The sequence below is a fragment of the Lepisma saccharinum genome, chromosome 1, assembly GCF_977018435.1.
Source record: "Lepisma saccharinum chromosome 1, izLepSacc3.1, whole genome shotgun sequence".
NCBI lineage: Eukaryota > Metazoa > Arthropoda > Insecta > Zygentoma > Lepismatidae > Lepisma > Lepisma saccharinum.
Genome location: NC_139229.1, coordinates 114,647,902 through 114,671,117, shown reverse-complemented (window position 1 = coordinate 114,671,117; position 23,216 = coordinate 114,647,902). Strand labels below are relative to the sequence as shown.

At 37.0% G+C, this 23,216-nt stretch overlaps 1 protein-coding gene across 4 annotated transcripts; it reads left to right on the top strand.

The window, feature by feature from the left end:
• The first annotated feature begins 5,473 nt into the window (after positions 1-5,473).
• Dhfr (dihydrofolate reductase) lies at positions 5,474-20,419 on the top strand. Of its 4 annotated transcripts, none has more exons than XM_083121282.1 (6): positions 5,474-5,604; positions 13,056-13,155; positions 14,055-14,213; positions 17,187-17,310; positions 17,811-17,920; positions 19,681-20,418. In XM_083121282.1, the coding sequence occupies exons 2-6, from the start codon at positions 13,073-13,075 to the stop codon at positions 19,754-19,756; spliced, it is 552 nt and encodes a 183-aa protein (XP_082977408.1). In that variant the 5' UTR covers positions 5,474-5,604; positions 13,056-13,072; the 3' UTR covers positions 19,757-20,418. The 4 variants fall into 4 exon arrangements, with proteins under 4 accessions (XP_082977408.1, XP_082977419.1, XP_082977428.1 ...); XM_083121293.1 differs by lacking the exon at positions 5,474-5,604 and adding an exon at positions 5,618-5,774 and having other exon boundaries at positions 19,681-20,419; XM_083121302.1 differs by lacking the exon at positions 5,474-5,604 and adding an exon at positions 5,944-5,964 and having other exon boundaries at positions 19,681-20,419.
• Positions 20,420-23,216: the final 2,797 nt, after the last annotated feature.

Below are 23,216 nucleotides of genomic sequence, written 5' to 3'. Positions count from 1 at the left end.
CTTATATTTATAATAATAAATTGTGTCTGTAGCAGAAGTTGTCTGTTAAACCTACCTCAGGCACAACCTAATTTTTTGACAAATAATTATGTCAACTCTTCTGCTATGTAGTGGATTCTCCTAATTTTATTCATATATCTTAAGCCTTTGTGTGACTGGTAAAAATTAGTATCAGAATAAAAATCCCTGATATTTGGGGTTTGTACTCTTCTGCTCAAAAAGTGGTGACGATAAGCTGCTCAGAGACTTCGTGCCGCGGAAATGGGGTAAAGCGAAGGTGGCCCCTTATATCTTTCGGTTTCGTACCATAGTAATTAAGGAAGGTATTTTTCAAAATGTAAAGAGGATACAGCATTTCCCTCGATAAAACTTGATAAAACATGAAATATTAATGATGACAGTGTAATCCAAGAAGTCGCTGATCAATCAAGGGATTCCTATTTGTTTGTAAGGTGTCAACACAATATTTTGCAAAATGGTTAACGTAGGCAAAGATTGTCTGAAGTGATGCAAGAGTCTTTCATTTGAAGCAAATAGAATCCATGGTGGAGTAAGGGACCCATTTTAATGTTTTAGCAAGTAGGCCTAAAAAAATGTAAATGTTTACACAATTCATCAAAGTGTAGATAATATGTAACCATTATTATTTAATTAATTCTATTTTTCTTGCCTAACACAACACAATGGTGTTCTTGGATTCTCGTTAGATTCCTTTGTGCGTAAAAATCTTGCATACTGGAAACTAGAGGAAAACATTATGAAGCACGATTTATAAACGTCTTCCTTAATCAGTTCTGCAGAGAAGCTCAAAGCTGTTGGTACATATTAATCGTCTATTAACATTATTGACCTGTAAATATAACGTAGATACAGTCCCGATTAGCCTATATATGTTAAACTTTATCTTTGTATTCTTTGGTAGTCCGAAAATGTCATTATCGAAATATTGTTATTTGATGTTGCTCGAACTTTTTTTGTTCGTTGGAGTTTCAAGATATCATCCCTTTCCTGTTACTTATCACTTTTGGAGGAGGGGGAGGGGCATCTTCCAATGCAACACAATATATTAAAAATTTGCCCCCTCTAGGATTGACTTCGCCCCCCTACTAAAAATTCTGGCTACGGGCCTGCGTCACAGAGAAACTGGCTCTGGCGGGATTGTAAACACGAGAGTTGGGGGAAGAAAATGCCTGTAGGACCTTCAAAAGCGGGCCAAACCTGAATCAGATCCGCGAGCAGTTTGGGCATCGGGGTAATGGTTGCGGTCGTAAACTTGGGAACATTACGACAGTGAGTGAGTCCTAACTCAAGGTTATCCCCCCCCCTCCTCCTAGAAGCCAATGCGTCGCTATTTTTCCACAGAAGATTTGAATCTGAAACCTGCGAAGATTGACATAACAGCTACTGAAGGGAGCCACGAAAGCTCAATTGATCATGATAATTAGAGACAGTGGCGTAGTGGCCGCCCGGCAATGCAGGGTGTGGCGAGGTGTAGAACCAGCCCCGCAATATTCTTTCTCTCTCTCTGCTTCTGAAATTTTATATAGCTCAAAAATTCAACAGGAAGTGTCGCTTATGAAATAATTTAATTTACAAGACAGAAATCTGGTTTCCAGTAACATATGATACGACATCTTCGATAATAAGCAGGGGCGTTCTGGTTCGGCCAGAGGGGCCCGGCTAACTTAACATATGTGTCCCCTCCGAAATGCAGAATTAACTTCCTTGCTCGCAGGTGGACATCTATAGGAAAAATCCCATATCTCATAACTAGACCTCGGATTTTTAGATGCTAAAAATCCTGAAATAGGTCCTAAAAATCTTAAGTTAGGCTCGAAAAATCCTAAAATAGGTTCGAAAAACCCTAAAATAGGTTCTAAAAATCCTGAAATAGGTCCTAAAAATCTTAAGTTAGACTCGAAAAATCCTGAAGTAGGTTAAAAAAAACTTAAAATAGTTCAAAATTTCTGAATACTGCTGATTAGGTATAGTCACCGGCAATGAAAATGAGACACATATATCCTGAAATATGCACTATCTTGCATAACGTTATGTGTGTTGCCTAACCCTACGGCGATGGCAGAACTCAACATTGGAAATTTGCTATCAAATTCCACTCATCGCCGTATAGTTTAGGCACCAATCTGTTTTCATGTTATCCACAGTAAAACTCCGCAATTTTGTCTGTGAGGATCATCTTATATTCTGAAAATCTTACAACAAAAATATAGTGAGTGGTGCAAACTTCAATGCTGAAATGTTCGTTTGCAAGGCGTGAATGCCACAAAGCATGGAAGTGACGCGAAAGTGAGCAAGACCACACAGATCAGACCACTTTGTATTGCCCAGGTAACAGTGGAACCTAAAATAGGTTCTAACAAGCAAAATAGGTTTTTAGGCACTAAAAAACTTTTGTTGCGTTTTTTAACGAAACGCTGACATAACTTATTATTTCTTGCATTAATCCAGTATAGAAAGATCCAGTTACTCAACCAGTCGTTGCTTTGTTGCTGCACAATATAAAGAATTAAATTTGATAAATCATGAACTTTTATCACTAATTTTAATTTTATGTGTGGTATTTAAATGTAACTTCACATCAAATATTTTCAAGATGGCTCTAAGCCTTTTTATATTCAAATAAGAGCTGAAAAAAACTCTAAAATAGTTTACACCTGTTCCATGTTACTTCAAAGTGGTCCCAAAACTCAGTTTGATGTGGAGTCGAATTATCCCTTTGCCCTAAGGGTTCACAGCGTATGGGTTAAATGTTACCATTATTTGGGGGCATTTTGTGAAGTTCATTTTTCTTCCATATTGAAATTCTGTGGACATTTCCTTCTTTCCAGTGTGTTTTTATTTTATGATCTACAGTGCTCGAAGTGGATACTCCTATAGCTGGTATGCTTGGTCGAGGAGGATTGGATTGATTTGGTGTTTTAAGTCCACTTTATGCACAGTAAGGCTAATCGGGACTGGACCTACAGTTTAAAGTGGGATCCGAACCACTTGTGCCTCCACCGGGTATCGAAACCGGGACCCCTCGATTACAAGGCGACGACGCTACCACTGCGCCATCGGGGAGGCCTCTTGGTCGAGGAGGGTCTTTGTGTAGATCAGCATGGAGACAATGAAGAAGTGGGGGATGCTTATGCAAATTATCCTAGCAGGAGGGGATGGTTAATGGAAATGTACATAACTGGGGGAAAAGCACCCCTCTGCACTCCTTCTCCACACCCACAACTCCAGCACTGACGATCTATTATTAATATAAAAAGGTCTTGTTTCATGAAATATATCGAAAAGAAATGCTATTGTTGAAATTATTATTAATAATGTCCACTATTATTAAAATTGAAATCCTTTTCGGAATTCAGTCTTTCCGATCGACTTTCATTGAGTGACGAATTTTCAGTGAATGAAGTCCCAGCACCGCCCTATTACCCGTCTTTCAAAGCTGGAGTCCTCCATATTTCCGTCTACTAGATTCCAATTGAACTTGTGATGCTGGGTTAACACTGGAAATCTAGAGGTCCAGTTCAACCCCCAAAACAGAAATGAGCACATTGTTGAATACATTAGTTACTATTAGTATTAGAAGGCTAATGTGAGGGGATTACTTTATATCATACATTTTAGTCCGATGAGAAGGTCCGGAAAAATGCACATAGATACCTCAAAAATTTTTAGATCCAATTTGTGCAATTGAAAACAATATTGATTTATTAGTGCGCAATTAATTTCCCTGGACGCCATGGCATTCTCTCTTTTACAACTTTTTTTTAGATCATTCGTGCCCAATAGCTGGCTCCCGCCGCCCCTCTGAACTTGATTAAAAAAAGAATAGCAGATAATGCGAGCGAAACAAGCAATAAAATTTTACAAAATGAATTTTTATTTGCATAAAATTTGAAATCGAAGGGGTAATTGCTCGCATTAGCCCCTGTCCCCCCTGTAGTTGAGTCACTGTATAATGCAGACATACAGGGTGCTCGGAAATTCCCCTTACAAACTCCTAGGGCTAGTAGAGGGGACTGAGTAGACAATATTTGGAATAGGAACCCATGTCCGGAAACGTACCGTTTCCGTGCTACAACCATGACAATGTGTCGGATGTGCCTGTGTTGGTATGCAACCGGGTAGGCAGTATATGACGTCAGAAGATCACCTGATGACCTAAAGTGTAATCATTTATTACAACCATGTCAAATGAGGTGTTACGTAAGGTACGGAAGTGAATGACGTGTGACTCAGTCCATAATACAAACACATTTATTTGGTAACAATGCCAAGGGAACAAAAAAGAAACTTACTATTCATTAATCAACACCTGTGTCGACAGTGGAACGCAACAATTTGTAGACGTCATTGTCTACATTGTCATGGTTGTAGCACAGAAACGGTACGTTTCCGGACCTGGGTTCCTATTCCAAATATTGTCTACTCAGTCCCCTCTACTAGCCCTAGGAGTTTGTAAGGGGAATTTCCGAGCACCCTGTATTTAAGCAATATGTGTTTACTTTGGATACTTTAGGCTCACTGCCATTGTTAGTCAACCTTAATCTGCACAGTTGCTCGACTAACCTTGTGTTAATGCGAATACCACGCACCCTTCCCCCTTCCATCCAAACCGATTCTAAAGGCATAAGAGATAATGTTTTACTTCAACCCTATCACCGCGATCACCCACAGGTAGGTAGAAAACCTATACATTATAACCAAAACTAAAAATCAATAACAAGTCAATCAAACGATAGTTTAAAGTGGGATCCGAACCACTATGTGCCTCCACCAGGTATCGAACCCGGGACTCCTTGATTGCAAGGCGAAAACTTATTCACGGCGCAATCGAGAAGGGCAGTTATAAATATCTGATACATAAAAAATATCAAATAAATTCCCTTATATGTATTAAATACTAATGTATTTTTACATGTTTAGTAATTTACTTTTATATTTAATAACATTATAAATATTAATCATATAGGCTCTTTCTTGTCAGTTGCTTGGTAGAAAATTTGAAAAGTTTCATGCACATACATAATATATATGTATAGTTTGTGTATGTCTGTGTAGACCACAATCTTCTTCCCCCCCAAAAAAAAAAATCAATCTTCAATGATTTCGCGCCCTGGTAGGGTATGTAGCTGCCTGGCAAAGTCCTCATTCCGTAAATTCACGAACTGCATGAAATCAGAAAAAGACATATATTCCCCCCTCGTTTTGAGAAAACCTGTTTCACAACCCACCCCTGTCCTTTCTGTGGTGAAGGACACTCCAGTGGGACAATGAATCTCCCCCCCTATTTACTGCGAGCAGCAAAAGAAGACGGCCGCGCCATCTACTGGCCACCGATGGAAATGCAATTTCAAAGCGCAGCGAGGTTTAAATGTGGGGTAATCCTCTACTCCTTAACTCCTCTATGCTATAAGCCAATGTAATCACTACACGTAGACAACGCATGTAGACACAAAAAATTCAGAGTTCGATTTTTCATATCGAGTTGTTGGCAACGCTGAAACTGGTTTGGAGTCTGTGAGTGTCTGTTTATAATCTGTGCTCAACACCGTTTTTTTTTTTTTTTACTTTCCGTTCCCGCCAAATGTGAGTAAAGTATATACAAAAATTATACAATTTTTCGAAAACGTATATTATGCTAACCATGACGATTATATAATCATTATTTCTGTATAATGCCCGTATTTTGTGAATTGTAGTACGCGACTGCATAAAATTTGCTGCAATTTTATCAGAGATGATAATAGTGCAAGGAGGTAGGAACATATTGTTAAGTATGTATTATGTAACGCGTAATAAAAGCGTTGATACCGCCGATTGCGTGCCTCTTTTACTGTAGATTATTCAACTTTACGTTCTGGTCGTACCAACATCGTACCTCTTACACTCATGGAGTAATGAGAAAATAGTGCTATGTCATCTACAACTTTAACGTTTTATATTATGGTAATGTTTCGATTGTTATATGTTGTTTTTATTTTTCAAATTATCCTAGCAGGAAGAGTAATTATCATAGAATTCTGGCAATCATTGTCACACGAACCTTCCTTAACGTTATGAGCACAGTTTGAATGGTAACATAGTACCGTTTGAATTTTTTAAAAAAAGTAAGGTACTAGTTAGATGTACCGGAAACACATTTAACTCGTTTATTTGGCTAGTCTAGTTTACGTCCTTCTTGCGCACTCCTTCTTGCCCAAAAGGGCGTAACCTAGACTCTTACCTATTCAAAAAATAATTGTTTTTAATCCACAAACCATTCACAGAAGGTTAGGTTAGGTTAGGTTCAGTTAGGTTAGGCAAACAGAAAATTAATTAACAGTTTCATGCATCGGAGACACATTTAAATCCGATATTTTATCTTTCTCGTGGTTTGTACTTACCAATTATGTATTGCGGAACATAGTGGAAGGTGCCAATATGCTTTTTGCACGAAAACAAACACTTTTTCTGCTAAAATAAACCATTTTTCTTAATGCTACGGAAAGCACGTCACGGTGCGATATCGCTTGCTTTGCGAATTGTAACGCTTCTTTTGTTTTCGAATATCAATGTTTCCAACTCTATTGTGCATGAAAGTTGTAAAAAAGCCCCAAAAACCATCCACGGGTAGCCCCACAAACCATTGACGTTAGCCCCAAAAACCATGCACAGGTAGCCCCAAAAACCATCCACGGGTAGCCCCACAAACCATTGACGTTAGCCCCAAAAACCATCCACGGGTAGCCCCACAAACCATTGACGTTAGCCCCAAAAACCATCCACGGGTAGCCCCACGAACCATTCACACGAGGTTAGGTTAGGCCTGTTAGGTTAGGTTCCATTAGCACCAATTTCACCCCTAAATTCATCGAAAAACCATTTTCCTTTCTCGACAAAAAACCGCGCGTTTCTCGAAGAAAAAAAAAATCGCGTTTCTCGAAAAAAATCGCACGTTTGGAAACCCTGATTCCACTAGCGAGATCGCGTGACTTCCGACGCTAGAGCCATCTGCAGGTACATCTTGGAAACAACGGCATAATGTTGTCGATTTTCACAAAATGCGCAATATTATTACATGAAAAGTGATTATTTATTGTTCTGCTGCATTGTAGGATGAAGTTTTAGGAAGAATATATATCGACGGAGGTTATAAACCTTGGAGAAACTCATTTCCGTAAGTAGTTTCTTGTGTAAAATTGAAGAAATGTGTCTCCGATGCATGAAACTGTTACCGAAAATTAAATTGGAAAAAAAAATCCCGCTCACATGTCATCTTGTAAAACTACCGTGTGGTTGCTATACTGACAGGGGGTTACGTAATCGAACGCATGGAACATTTGATTCACGTAGTCGACGGTAATGGTAGCACGAGCTATCATGCAACGGAGATACATAAATGTCGAAAAATGTCTTATTTACAGGCCGAGCTTCAGAGAGTCCACTAAATTCTGTAAGTACTTTCTCGTCTTTTCTCCTGTAAATTTCAAGAAATGTGTTTCCGCTATATCTAATCGTTACCAAAAGTTATTTATGTTGAAAAATACAACTTAAAAATTGCTTTACGCAAACATGCGGACTTCCCATGGACAATGTATTTTCCGTTGTGAAGTGACGGCCCAAGTTCCTTTAATTTATTGCGATTTCATCATGCTACGAATGTGATTTACTTCTGTTAACATATACTGCGGAGTTTTAGTGATTACTTAAGATTTTGTTCAATATATGCTTTCGTAGTTAGGTATTGGCTGCTTTTAACCGATATACACTTTGTAGGATTTTAAACAATCCGAGGCTTGCGAAGCAGTTGATAACCTTTGCACCAACACCAGTTTGATTCTTTAAAAACACTCAAGACGTAAGAGGAAGATGAATGAGAATTGTGATGGACAATTTACCTGGTGGCCGGTAATAGTTGTGCATTCCAAAGTACATAATAATGATAGCTAAATTTAAGTCCTTTCGAGCATACCAACATTATAGTGTGTTAATTTAGATGCTAAACTTTGAGGTTACACCCCCAGATTAGACATTCCTGTAACTACCAATGCCAACAAAATGTGATGGTAACAGTATGGTAGGTAAGACTATGTCCTTTTCCTAAGGAATACGTGTCATATATATCGTTGGAAAGGTTATTGTATAAGGAATTCAACAACGTAAATCTTAAAGCTAGGAAGAATTACCTGGAGGAGGAAATCGATAAACCGATGTTGTCCGGATATGTGTAATTGAACGTACTGAGGAAATTTTTCGATGATGAAGCACATATTTAGGGGTGAAATGAGTGCTAATGGAACCTAACCACGTAGGCATACCTCTTCTCCGTGAATGGTTCGTGGGGCTACCCATGTATGGTTTTTGGAGCTAACGTGAATGGTTTGTGGGGCTACCCGTGCATGGTTTTTGGAGCTAACATGAATGGTTTTTGGGGCTAACGTGAATGGTTTCTGAGGCTATCGTGAATGGTTCATGGGGCTACCTGTGAATGGTTAGTGGGACTATCGTGAACAGAAACTAAAAAGAAAAAGGTACTTACCCGAAGAGATGCTGGCTGTCTGCAAGCACGGTTTTGAACGATGCACTAAATTATTACTGGGGTTGAACGTATTGTACACTATCTACAAGTTTTTGGAACCTGTTCTTCTTCACGCACAAAGCACTGCGAACGAAAACGAGCAAAGCACACGCATTCACAACACGGACACAAAGACGAGCCTACAGTGTTGTTAACTCCCATCAGTTACCACCAAAAGGCAATAAGGACGTAAAGTTGAGTCTAGCCCTTTTGGAAGTTCGTGGAAGTGTTTTCTCCCTTCGTTCAACTTATTCGGCCGGTAAATGTGCAGCATTTTTTGGTTAATAAGTGAAGGTTGCACTGTAAAAATGTTTTTTTCCAATTTAATTTTCTATGTTTGCCTATAGTGCAGGAGGCCTTAGAAACAGCGTTTCGTGGGCTAACAGCAGACGTCGCTCGCACACTATTGCCGATACTCTCGTGTCGTCTGCTCCTCAGCCGAACAAACAGGCCAAGGTAGCAAGAGGCAGAGGTCACTCACCCTTCCAGAAGGGTGCAGCGAGCTAGCTGTGGCAACCAGGCTCGCTCATTCGCGGACCTGATTGGTTCTCGCAGACACACACCCATATTGTCGTCTGCTGTAAGCCCACGAAGCGATCTTTCTAAGGCCTCCTGCACTATAACCTAACCTTCCGTGAATGGTTTGTGGATCAATTTTCACTTAAAAACCTTCTGAGAATAGTTTGTGTGCCATTTTTCGGTTAATAAGATTGGAAATACTGCATATCAGCTGATGATAGACAACGTGAGTCAAGATTTGCCTGCCATATTGTATGTAACGAAAGCAAATTAGCAACGAACAGTAAATACTTGTAATGGGAAAAATTTTGCTTTTTTTCGGCGTAATCCTACGTTCAAAAATGTTCCGCTATGCATAACAGGTAAGTACAAATGTAAATAATTAGGAGATAAACGAGTGAAATGTCTTTTCACTTTACCATACTGTTACCAGATATGATAAAGTTTCCATTCATCATGTCATCATTTTTTCTCAACATATTTTTCCAATGGTTAATGCTAATTGTTAAGGAGCAATTACAGAATACCGGGAGTATCTCAGATTGCTTTCAAATTCAACATACTCACTAATTTTGGCGTCCTAATCACGAATCTGCAGTTAAAAATTGGAGGTCACATCTAGAAAATGCGAAATAAGTAGAAATAAGGGGGTCCGTGAAGGAAGTAAACACCGGTGACTTATGAAGGAAACAACAAGTTTTTGCAATTATTAGCATTCAAAAATTATTTTTATGAATACCCTGAATTTTAACTATGCTTGCCTAACCTAACCTTACGTAAATGGTTCGTGCGGCAGGTATGTTTTCCACATTTACTGAAGACTCCATATTCTCACATGTAAAGCAACGCACCATGGAACAAATAGCGAACTTCACTTGTTCACATCATCAAACATGGCGACCATTAGCATGGACAATCATAGCGGTAATGTGTGCACAGTAGTTCGCGTTTTCTAGACGTGACCACCAATTTGTAACAGCAGATTCGTGATTTTGAGGTCAAAATTAGTGAGTATACCAAATTTGAAAGCAATCGGAGATACTCCTGGTATTCTGTAATTATACCATTGTTAATTTTCCTGTAAAATCATCCTAGAAAAATATTGCAACCTTCACGACTCCACTTTATAGTTAACTTGTTTATTTTCGATAATTCACTTTCTAAAACATCAACTGCTTATATTTCACATTAACCCTATATAGTTAGCAGCATTTTTATACTCTCTTTGACTAGTTGGTTACAGAGTGCAACACTACTTCCTTGATTTGGTGTCACAGATCTTGAGATACTTTGGCTGTTATGTAATGTATTTGGTGTCTGCACCATTTACACTACATTGTGGGGTTGATTTACAGTGTGGTTTGTGTTATGTGCTGTCCAATGAAATGAATGTTGAAAGAAGCAGGCAGGCATTTGTTGACACTTTTTAAGTTGAACACTTCTGTTCTTCCATACAATGTCTGCTTGGTTGAACACAATTTTCTTCCACCAACTTGACACTATTATGCACCTGCACTACACCTAGTGTCAAAAAGTGCAGCAAACGAGACTGTGTTATTAAAAAGAGCACAGGTCTGATAAAACATCTGAAGAATCATTTAGTATCTAATAGTAAAGCCTGTAATAAAAACACCTTTAGGGAGTGGAATTGGTCTGCAAGTTCAGTTTCACAGTAGGGATGGCCAAACGGATCTGGATCCAAAAGTTACGGATCTGGATCCAGATCCGAAAATTCAGGATCTTGGTCCGAAAGTTTTGGATCTGGATCCGGATCCGAGAGTATCGTATCTCAATCCCATTATAATATTACCACACCTTAAAAGGTATTATGATCTTTGATTACAAAGAAATGTTTCATAAGTTAGTCCTTCAAGATTTTTTTTCAAGTGTTGTTCCTAAAATACTTTGTTACGCATCGGCTAACACACTCTTGCACAAAAAATAATCTTACTTGTTTAACATAAAATGTCAGAAGTGATTTTGTAAATGCCATTGAAACTAATATGTATTTATTCGAATGTATTGGAAATGGAAACACATAAATGTGAGACATTCCATTCCAGGATGAAACCTTTAACACATTTAACAACATAGAAATGTTATACAAAAATTATACAATTGTTCTACAGTTACAGTTTTACAAATTAAAATAAAACATTATAATATATGCAGTGTTATATAATTACAAAGTGTAAGACTAACAAGGGAGGTTATCTAATTGTCCCCCTCCGATTTCCATGAAACTTGGCAGGTGTATAGAGGGTCCCAAAGGAAGAAATACGTGTTTTTTTTGTTTCAGCTAAAACACTGTTTTAGGGGGCAAATCCCCCCTCAAATGTCAAGATGAGGACAAATTGAAGTAGTTATCTGACCCCTGTGTCCCCCTTCGATTTCTATGAAACTTGGCAGGTGTATAAGGGACCCAAAGGAACAAATACGTGTTTTTTTGTTTCGGCTAAAACACTGTTTTAGGGGGCAAACCCCCTCAAATGTCAAAATGGGGACAAATTTAAGTGGGCATTTGACCCCTGTGTCCCCCTCCGATTTTCATGGAAGTTTGGAGGTGTATAGAGGGACCCTATGCCCCCTGGTTCTTCCTATGCCATATTTACATTGTTTTGGGGTACAGATCCCCATTTCAATTTCTCCTCATCTTGACATTTTAGGGGGGGTGGTTGCCCCCCTAAAACTGTTTTTTAGCTGAAACACAAAAACACGTATTTCTTCCTTTGGGCCCCTCTATACACCTGCCAAGTTTCATGAAAATCGGAGGGGGAGACTTAGACCCCCTTGTAAGTGTATTAATTACAAATCATGCACGCGCGCACACATTATATATATATATATATATATATATATATATATATATATATATATATATATATATAGCAGGTAACAATATGTTATAAACACATTCTTACTTTGTACACCACATACTAAGATTTTGTTAAACATTAAGTTCTAGGCCCAAGTTCCAATTTCTGTCATTCAACACACTATTTACGGGACAAGCACGTATCAAGAAATATGTTTCGTGGGGGGGGGGGGGGTCCGAACAAAGTGTCTCGGGAATAATAATAATAATGATGTTTATTTTAAAATAATTATAAATCAAATTAATACTAATTACAATACATAAATTAATATTATTTTACACCATTAGGTAAAAAGACTGTATAAGAATAGAGATAAGAGTGCATATTCATTATGTAACTTACCTGTAGTTAAGATCGGAATAATTTACATAAAAACAAGTGCGCTGGCAAATGAAATTAATGTCAAATAGATGAATACTTGAATATTTATCGAATAAGAAAAATGATGTTACATGTAGTTGGAGAAAGGTAATGCCCACAAAGCCGTATGATCCCAATATAATTCTTGCCTTGTACAAAGTTCAGAGGAAATTAATAACCATTGATTATGCAACAAATTCTTATATTTTCATTACTTAATTTTAGTGCTTGGTGAGTCTTTCGGGGCTCTGGACCCCCCTTAAATACATCCTTCCTATCCTTCAATGCCGTATGATCCCAATATAATCCTTGTCTTGCAATAAGTTCAGAGGAAATTACAACAAATGCTCAATTAGTATATTTTCATTATTTAATTTTTGTACTTAATAAGTATTTCGGGTGTGTATGTGTGTGTGTGGGGGGGGGGGTCGGACCCCCTAAATACATCCATCGTGTCATTCAAAGCCCTATGATTCCAATATAATCCTTGTGTTTCAATACGTTCAGAGGAACTTATACAACAACGGCTAAACGAATATATTTTTCATTATTTAATTTTAGTACTTGATAAATCCCTGGACCTCCTCCCAAATACGTCCTTGGTATGGGATGGGAAAAGTGTTCTGCAGATCAGATTCATGTAATCTAGAACAGGTGCATGTTGATAGAAAAAAGGTCTGGAACATCAAAGAATTCTGCCTATTGCAATGCTCTCTTATTTTCAGCCCAGTGAAGCAATACAATGGTTCCAAAAATATATCTTATAGCTGCAGCATGTGAAAATATGGGTATTGGTGTCAATGGTGGGTTACCATGGAGGCTAAAGTAAGTTTTTAAAATATTAAAATACCTTTATTATTATGTATTTATTTTTGGTGTGTGCATGCTCAGTTTTATTCTTTTATTTAAGTAACGCTGAAACTTGCATATTTAAGATGACTTCATCTGAATTTTTTTTAGGAAATCCCTCCTTGCAAATGTCTTTACTATACTAATGTTAGCAGTGGTAATATTACAGTCTCTCCTTCATTATTGTTAACAAATCACACATAAGGTATTCTTGTTGAACTTCCACATTCATAAATTACTAACATATGTCAGATATACAAGGAGCCATTTGTAAATGTTTGTGTTAAATGTTATACCAATTAATTCTCCCATAACAATTGTTATATTCATCCCTAAATTTTTTTAAATTTCACATTGTAAACCTGGAATTTTTCTTGGGTTTTAATTGCTTGTTAAGAATAACCACCCAGAATAAGTAATATGGGCACCAGTGTTTCTGTATCGGTTATTTCATTTTGATAGGATTTTTTTTCCAACTGAGGTTTGGCCGTTGCTGATGTACTTGTATTAATATGGCTGATGGTTCAAAATCTGCATCCAGGTACTCTGACCTGAATTTTGTACTTTTCATAAATGAGGTGAAGCTGGAAATTAGAAAATTTTATGTTGTCATTTAATTTTTTCTATTGTACTTGTATTGAAGATCACTGTTTTATTATGTGGTGATCATCGCTATTAAATGATATTAGTTCCTAATGTTTTTAAAGGGAGGACCCAATTTTTGGTGCTTCTATGTATGTGTTTCTTTTTTTAAATCGTCAGTTCTGATAATTTTGGTAGTAAGCTTGTTTTTAACAATGTAAAGATCAGTATGTGAATAATATTTTGGGTATGGGTGTGAAAAATGATGCAGATAATTTTTTCTCATTTTCCAGAAGTGAATTATCATATTTCTCACGTATGACCAAAGCCACTGAGGAAACAGGCAAACAGAATGCAGTTGTAATGGGAAGAAAAACTTGGGAATGCATACCAGAGAACAGAAGGCCATTACCAAATCGTTTGAATGTTGTTCTTACAAGACAACAAAATCAGTAAGTACAAGGATCACAACTGTACATGAACTATTGACATAATTAGAAATTCTTAGCCAGAAATAGTCATACTCAAGTTAAGAACATTTTTGAGGGTTGGTAATAGTGATCCAAAGATAATCTTGGGTGAGAGATTTCTTTAATAATTTGAAACTTTACTTGGTACACAGTGTGCCCTAAAAATTTCAAGCATAGCATGCTACAATGCCTGTGATAGCAGGTTTGAATCCCGACATGGACATGGGTATTCTTTGTGTGTCCCTTCATCAATATCATCCTATCTTTGCAATTAGCTAAAAGTGGCACAAAACTGAAGTAAAAATAAACCAAATCAATGAAAACAAATATGTCAAGACTCTTGTTGCAGCTCGTGACCATATTGAAGTATTTGTAAATAAACTATTGTGTCATGTAATCTAAAGTGTTGTCTGTTGTACAGGCGAATTGCCAAAGTACTGTAAGAAGTTACAATAGCAGAAGCAACAACACCTGAATTGGCCATGTCAAAAAATAAGAATCATTCACTTACCAATGGCCTACAAGTAGGGATGTGCTGAAGCCGATTACAGATGTATGAAAATCGGCCGAAATTGACACATCGGCATCGGTATCGGAATCTGCAAAAATCCGATATTTAAACCGGTACAGATTATACTAGAGTTTTACCTTCTAATAAGTTTTATATATTAGTTTTGTAAGATTTATTGAAAATTAGGTTATGATTCATCATTATTGTAGAGTTTTTGTAATAAAATTATTGCAAACTCTCATTCAGAGTATCAAAATAACTCAAAATCGGAAATAAAACAGTACATTGCTGATCCAGGATCTGCTGTTGTATTGGAAATTCAGAAGTGAGTATTCAAACCTGAAGCAAGTGCTGAGAAAATACTTGGGCATACCTGCTGTATTCAGTGATTGAGTGTTCAGTGTTGCTGAACAGATTTGCGATAAGAGAAGAAATAGGTTACTTCCTGAAGTGCTTCCAAAACTCGTGTTTCTGAAGTTGAATCTGGCAGCAGTAAATTTCCAACATTTAGAACAAGAATTCATTTTGCATTTCAAAGAGCTGCTTGTGTACTAATGTTAAATCTCTTGAGAATCTATGTTATTCTTAAAGGTTCACATAACCGCCTTTTGTAGATGCAAATGTATATTCGCATCTCTTGAGACTATATATGTATATACATATGATATGCAATAGAAATGTACATAGCAAATTTATTTTTGTCATGCTGAAAATAACATCCCATTTCTGTTTAATAACCTTATGTATCGGAATCGGTTAAATATAGGCATCGGTATCGGTACCAAAAATTATCGGCGAGTACATCGGCATCGGTAAATTTTTAGCTTCGTCACATCCCTACCTACAGAAACTTCATCGGAGCTGGAGATAAGGATACAAATTTCGTGACAATAAAGACGAATTGATTGGTCCCTCAAACGAATGTTGATTAGGGATGGATTATATCGGAAATTTGATATTGTGGTATGTCAAGAAAATATTGTCACAGATGATACGATATATTTTTCCCGTATCGTAATATCGGTGATATATCATCTCGATGATATATATCACAAAAAAATCATGACGATATATCACCAACATATACATCGTCTAGTTGATATCACCTGGATGATATTTTTTCAATATCACGATATATCTTCTGGATGATATATCTATCGCCCAACACTAATGTTGACAAATGAAGTCATGCTGTCTTCACCTTTAGAGTGTTCTTGGTTTCACAATACAGTGGAACCTTGATAACTCGAACTTGAAAGGGGGGGGGGGGGGATTCGAGGTATTTTGACTTACCAAGGTTCGAATTATGGAGGGTCAAAATCGCCGACTTCGAGTTATAGAGGTCTAAAGTTTACTACACTACGACTTATTGAAATCCGTGTGACTAAAACTTCGAGTTATAGAGGTGATTAGAATTTAACTTCGACTCATAGAGGTTTTTCATTCTCTACCTTCAAGTTATTGAGCTCGAACGGCATCCCATAAACTCTACAAAAATTCGTCTTATCAAGGTTTTATTCGAGTTACCAAGATTCCACTGTACTAAATACAGAGAATATTCTTGCAAATAATATTTGTTGTAAAAATAAGTAATATGCCAGTATAAACTTCAATTAGGATAAACAATACATTTTTGATTCAATAATGTTTCAGAAAGTGTGATATGTCAACTATACATGGTACATGTTTGTGGGTGTTAGTATATGTCATGATTTGCAAATTGCCTGACTACAATTTTTGCAACATTGATATCCTAAGTTACCAATTGTAGAAAAACATTTTGATTTATTACCTTGCTTTCATCTTTTGTGTAACAATAACTAGGGGCATGCATATTTAGTTTTTGACGAAAAAACGAATTTTGAAAAAACACATTGTAGTGTTAATTTTTCATGTTTTTGAAAGGTGTGAGATGCATTTTGTGACCATGTTTTGTCACGAAATAATGCGAAATTAACTCCTAAACACGAAATTTAGGGTTTATTCACAGACGCGACACCTTCTGAGGTCTGAATTATCCTGAGAGTTATGCAATTCCCGGAAAATTTAGTAATTCTGCTGTTAATATTGGAGAAGCAAAAATGGACTCCTTTACACAGAAATAAACTTAATACTCTGATAACTACATAAATGTGGTATTAGAAGTGAAATGTTAATTCTGTGGAATAAGTGTAGTTTTTAAATCAAATTTAGGATTATATTCACAATTTTAAAACCAAAATGTATTTTTATATACCACTTTTCATCCAATTTTTCACCGCTATAACACCGATATTTTACTTTATTTACCGCTTTTGAACCCGAAATTGACTCAGTTTTTGTACCGAAATTTTGCTTTTTTATTTACCAAAAATATGTGCCTCTAACAATAACTAATACTTCAACATTCAAAATGGTTCACATAAATCTTTGTATGTACTGAATGTTGGGGTTTTTCCTTTCAGATCATTTGGTGAAAATGTAATCGTGAGCAATTCTTTGGAAGCAGCAATTGAAACTCTGAATCAGCCACCTTTGAGAGAATCAATAGAGAAGATATGGATTATTGGTGGAAGCTCAGTGTATAAGGTATTTGCTTTTTAAATAATTTGCATCTTGTGTTTGTGTTTGAATCAACAAGGTAGTTTGACAGTAAAGACATATTAGGAAAAAAAGTTCCATATTATTGAATCTGTATAACTTGATTGGAAATCAAGGACATTATGTATTGTTTCTCGTAATTTGTTGCCTTATACTACTGTGATTAAGGTAATTTAATTTTAGTGCTAAGATTTGCTATACTCTGCAAGAAATTATATTTAGAGGGTTCAATTCTAGCTGCATTCTGGTCCATGTTTCCTGGAGGGGGAAAGATAAAAAAGAAAGCAGCATCATTGTTGACTATGACATGCACAAATGAGAAACTGTATTTTTTTATGATTCGTGAGGATTGGGAATATTTCTTCTTTAATTACATGTAGTCTTCTCAGCAAGAAATTTACAATATGATTCAACTATTAGTACTTTTCTGTTATTTAGAAAGTAGAGTAATTTGAATGAAAACTGAAGTACTGAAAATGCATTTACAGGAAGCAATGGAATCTGAGAATTGCTACAGGGTGTACCTCACAAGGATAATGAAGAATTTTGAATGTGACACGTTCCTGCCTTCTTTGGGAACTAATTTTACTCTTGTTAAGTAAGTACTTAAGTAAACATTTGTAATGTGCAACCATTTTAAGAATAATTTATGAAAGTAAGAACGAAGTTTTCTGCACAATATAATGAATAGTTAGAACTTTTTGGCACAGTTTCACAATAGCAGATAAAAAAACAACCCCCCCCCCCCATGGCCTCCCACTTAACCCATTTCAAGGGATACTACACCAACCCCAATGCAAGAAGTGGTGTCTATGGTCACCTGCACTTGTGGAAGCAAATATGTAGGTATGACGAATTGGCGACTAGATGATAGGCTCAAGGAGTATGATGCTGACCACTGGCTCAGAAGAAGAAGAGCCGGTCTTTCCTGCCACCTCATCACCAAAAACCATAGCATAAACTGTGCCAAAATAATTATGTAGGCAAAATCCACCTTAGAAAGGCTTTCAAAAGAAACCTATGCAGTAATGACCACTCCCCCCAACCTGAACACCAACCCCTGAGCCCTCAATAAAACCTGGCTTCCTGCCATCAGAAATTTGCATACCCACCGAGCCCATCCCCCCCCCCCCACTCGACAAAAGCCAAGCACAGACCTTAAGCGCCTGTAAAAAAGCTCGCCTGTGCATGCAAGCAAAAACAAACACCTTCCCACGGATGCAGACAAGGAGACCCGGAACAGACAGTGCCAAAATGCTTGGCAAAAGGAGGAAGTGCTACGCTCGCGCTGCTACAGCAGGAAGTGAAAGGCCCATGTCAACTAGTGCCAATATGAACACAAGTAGGAAAAAAAGGAACCATGCCACCTGCGGAAATACAGTACATGCCTCGCGAAGCCACCAGACAGGTCGTGAAATCAATCGCTAACGAAAAGTGATCAAAAAAAGTAAACTTGAACTCATTAGAATGAATTATGTATCTTTACGTCCAGTTTAGGACTAGATCTAGAGTTGAAGGTGAGAGATCCAATCCAAACCATTGAAAAATACTCCCATCAGGAATCAAACCCAAAGTACCTCGACTGTCATTTAGGAATAATGATGCAGTCAGGAGTGTCCATATCTGGTTGTACAATTAAGACACGATTGAGAATGTATTGAAACAGTTCAAGGCATGGATGAGTATTGAATCTAAATAAATAATTGCAGACTGTGTACAAATTGTAAGTAAAAGTTGCAAGCTCAACCAGGACTTTAAACTGGGTCTCTGGCATACCTCACCATTCTTGAATCAGCTGAGCTCCCGAACCAGTCCTGGTTTGGCCTGATTTTTTGCTGCTGCTGTTTTGTCTGTGTGGAATTGCCTCTCTATGCTATAACCTGTTGCCTGATGATGCCGACTGTGCCTAGTACTGTATCTCCCAGTATGGAACTATATGTTACCTTGGTCCTCACACATTGCATTGGCAGTTGCTGGAAGTGTACTTTTCTCATCTTTCTTTGGCAATTCTCTAACTTTCAGATATGTATGTTTGTGCACATACTATCAATTTCTATTTGATTGCAGCTTGACAAATTAGTTTCATTATACTAATTCCAATATCAAACAGGGTGTGTCGTAGTAGAATTGCAAATATTTTACACATTTTTCTATTGTTTGGTTTGTATTAGATATTCTTTGATCTTGTTGAATGGCAGTGTTTCCATTTTCTTCCGATATTCTATTATGATGAACCTGGCAAGTCATTTTATCAGCATATATAGTGTATTTGTTCACAATGTAATGTAATTGCAGAAAACACTTTTTTTTTTTATCAGAGTTGTATATGTATCTACCATACATCTTTCTTTTGAACAGAGATCCAACAGTACCTGAAGAATTACAAGAAGAAAATGGAATTAAATTCAAATATGAAGTTTACGAAAAGGTGTAAATAAGTCTGCAAACCAGCTGTATATGTAAGTGGAAAGTTCCATCTCATCCATATTACCTTGAAAACACCTACTCATGGATTTAGGGGCCAATGTATTTTTCCTTGCTGAAGTGATAAATTTGTATAAATGCATAGTGGATTCTTGCATGGTTAGCACAAGACTGCAATAGTTAATTTTCAAAATAAAATTATGGAAATGCCTTCTACAAATTCTGTTATTTAAGTTTACCACTTTGCAATAATTTTCAGGTTTAAAATTTAACATTTCTTGTATAAGGTATACAAGAAACTGGCGACAGTTAGTTGGAGGCCATGTTCACGCTTTTGTTATTGTTATACTTTTCGGCATGTTAAATATTGATAATAAGATTCATGAAGTAAGTTGAAGATACCACCTAAAAAATTAGGAATATATTTTGTTTTCAAACGTAAAAACTTGGGGAGTTGAAAGTGCTTAGAAAAAGGTTGTAATGATGAAATATTTCTTAAAAACATTTTACTGAATGCAAGAAAGCTCTGTCGTTTCAGTCACGCAATATACAAGATTTGAAGAGTGGTACTTCCTAGCAGTGACCCAGAACTATTTTGTCATTACTAAGTTTGATTGTGTGTACAAACAAGACACAGTCAAGGTACTTTTAGTATCTCTGTTGTGCTATTACTGACAATTCCACATAATCATAAAAAGATAATACTCATACATGTGTCACTCATGGAAAGTACTAAAGTTGCAACATGTACCAATATTCTTACTCTGAATTTTTAAAGCAACATGGTTCTTGATCATGGAAGCAAAATAAATCATTGTTTCATTAAAGGATATAAAACTTTTATTGCTTGTTTTTTGTTTTGTTTAAGTCCACGTTATGCACAGAAAGGCTAATCGTGACTGGACATGCAGTTTAATTCATGATAAGGGCAATAAACAACGCGGTTGTTAATATTAAGACATAAGCGAGTTTCAAGTTATATCTGCGAAATGCAGAGGCCACCGAAATTAATACAACGTTTACAAGTAAGTTTCGAGGATATAACTTTAGTAACTTGCTTACGTCGTATATACAGTTTAAAGTGGAATCTGAACCACTATGTGCCTCCACCGGGTATCGAACCTGGGACTCCTTGATTACAAGGTGACGACGCTACCACTGCACTATTGTGGAATCACCTTTTATTGCTTTTTATCCTTTGTTGCCTTTAAGATTGAGCCACACATTTCAGGACCATTCACATCACAGTTAGTGTTCTGCTTACTCTCCCCCCCCCCCCCCTGATCCTGGCTTGGAGCACATTCTACAGTGCTGTTCCAAACCGAGTGTTGATAAGTTCCTGTGCAGAGATTACTTCAGTTCAGTATTTGCTGCTTCTTATAGAGAATAGATCCAGTTTTCCTTATTATTAACAAGATGATGCACAGTATTTCCGTGCATTATCTTTAAAAACATTTCCTTGCTCTTCTGCAAGAGTTTGTTTTCTAATAAAAATTTTGTTCTAAAATTTACTTACCTTGTGGCATTATTATCCTTGTCAGCACTTATCAAGAAGATAAATCTTTCTTGAAGATATCAAAGGCAACTGCATTCTAACAGCACAAAAACCTTGTGGAGAATGCTAAATTTATTAGGTAAGTTTGAATTACTGCTCAAATTGTCAGGTTTAGAATAACCTACATACTGCACTTATTTTATTTACCTATATAAATTTATGTGCTGCCAGTATTTGAAGATTAAATGCACATTTGTATAAATTTATTACCCGTATGTGTATATACATATACAGATGGTGATCAAAATAATGGAAACACCTTAACGACCTTGCTTAATATGGCTTGGGACCACATTTAACTCATCATTGTATAGCCACGAGTCATCGCGGAAGGGATGCATACAACTCGTGAATTGTTTCGAGAGGAATTTTGTATCATTCGTCGTGCAGTGCAGCACTCAGTTTTGCCAGCGATGATGGGGAAGGATATCTGCACTGGACTCACTGCTTTAAAACAGACTATAGATGTTTAGGTGGGAAGACTGGGCGGGCCATGGGAGGTGTGGTAGTTCATCTGCGTGTTCATCAAACCACACTTGAACAGAGTCAGCAGTGTGAATTTGGGCATTGTCATCTTGCAAGATGCCATCCTTGTTGAGGAACAACATCTGTATCATAGGATGCACTTGGTCACCTAAAATGTCCACATAATCCTTGGTTGTACATCGTCCATTGAGTAATAATAGAACAAATGGAATACTATGAAATTGCGTCCCACACTATCACAGAGCCACCTCCATGTTTAATGGTAGGATGAACCTGATGTGGGAAACAAGGTGAAGAATGATTCATCGGACCAAAGATGTTCCCAGCACTGTAACCATCTGCTCACATTAGACATGGCCCAACAACTGACATCAAATTCAAGCGAGTGTTCCATGTGACCTTCAGAACATGAATGTGTCACGAAAATTACATGCATGACTGAACCTTACTTTTATTTTTAACCTTTTAATGAATAGCCAATTTACTTACCTTGATGAACCAAGGATGGTTTGAAAATTGATGAAGAATACAAGTTTGGGAAAAGTATAATTTATCTCACCAAAAATAAATTCCCATATTTCAACACAGCCATTGGAGAAAGTTGAAAATCATTATGTAATAATAATAACCTGTGGTGTAACAGCCTGTGAGGGCCATTGCCTACCTACCGACTGCAAGCTGTACAAGGTGACGTCTAGTCAGCACAACGAACCCCCAGATGATGTAGGTTTCCATGACCAGGTTACGCTACTCATTCGTAGTTCCCCAATTTTCTCACGATGGTGGGTGGCCACCAGTCCCATACTCAAACTGAAATCTCAGGGAAAGTTGAACTTGTGCACATCCCACAGTCTGAGCCCAAAGCTTGCACGGCCATGGTGCAGGATGAAAATCATTATGTACTTAAATTTAATGAATGCACATGTGAAGGTTCAGATCAAAACATATTCAAAAGTACAATAATTTTATTACAGCACTATATACAGATTCCACATAGTGGCCATACTGTAACTACACAAGTTTATTTTATTTACATTTATCACTGGGAGGTCAACGTGATGTATATTTTACATCTACCTGGGAATGGTCCACATCCCCATCGTAACAAAACATTTTAAACAAGCATTTACATCTGTCAGATCACAGAGATCCATAATGTAATCTGTCTACAGCAACACATTGTTGTAAGCTTTTTAGTTCATGGTACAAATACTGTATTTTGAACTACAAATTTTGTTAAAAAAATATGATTATGAACATGATCAATTTCTTCTCCAGCCACAAGAAGCTGGTATGAAATATGAATTGTCATGATTGTTTACATAACATGAAACTTTTACATTTATACCTTTCCATATAAAACTAAAAATGTCAGGAAGACTAAGAGTACAAAAGAGAACGTGTGCTTTGATTATTTCCAGTATAAAGC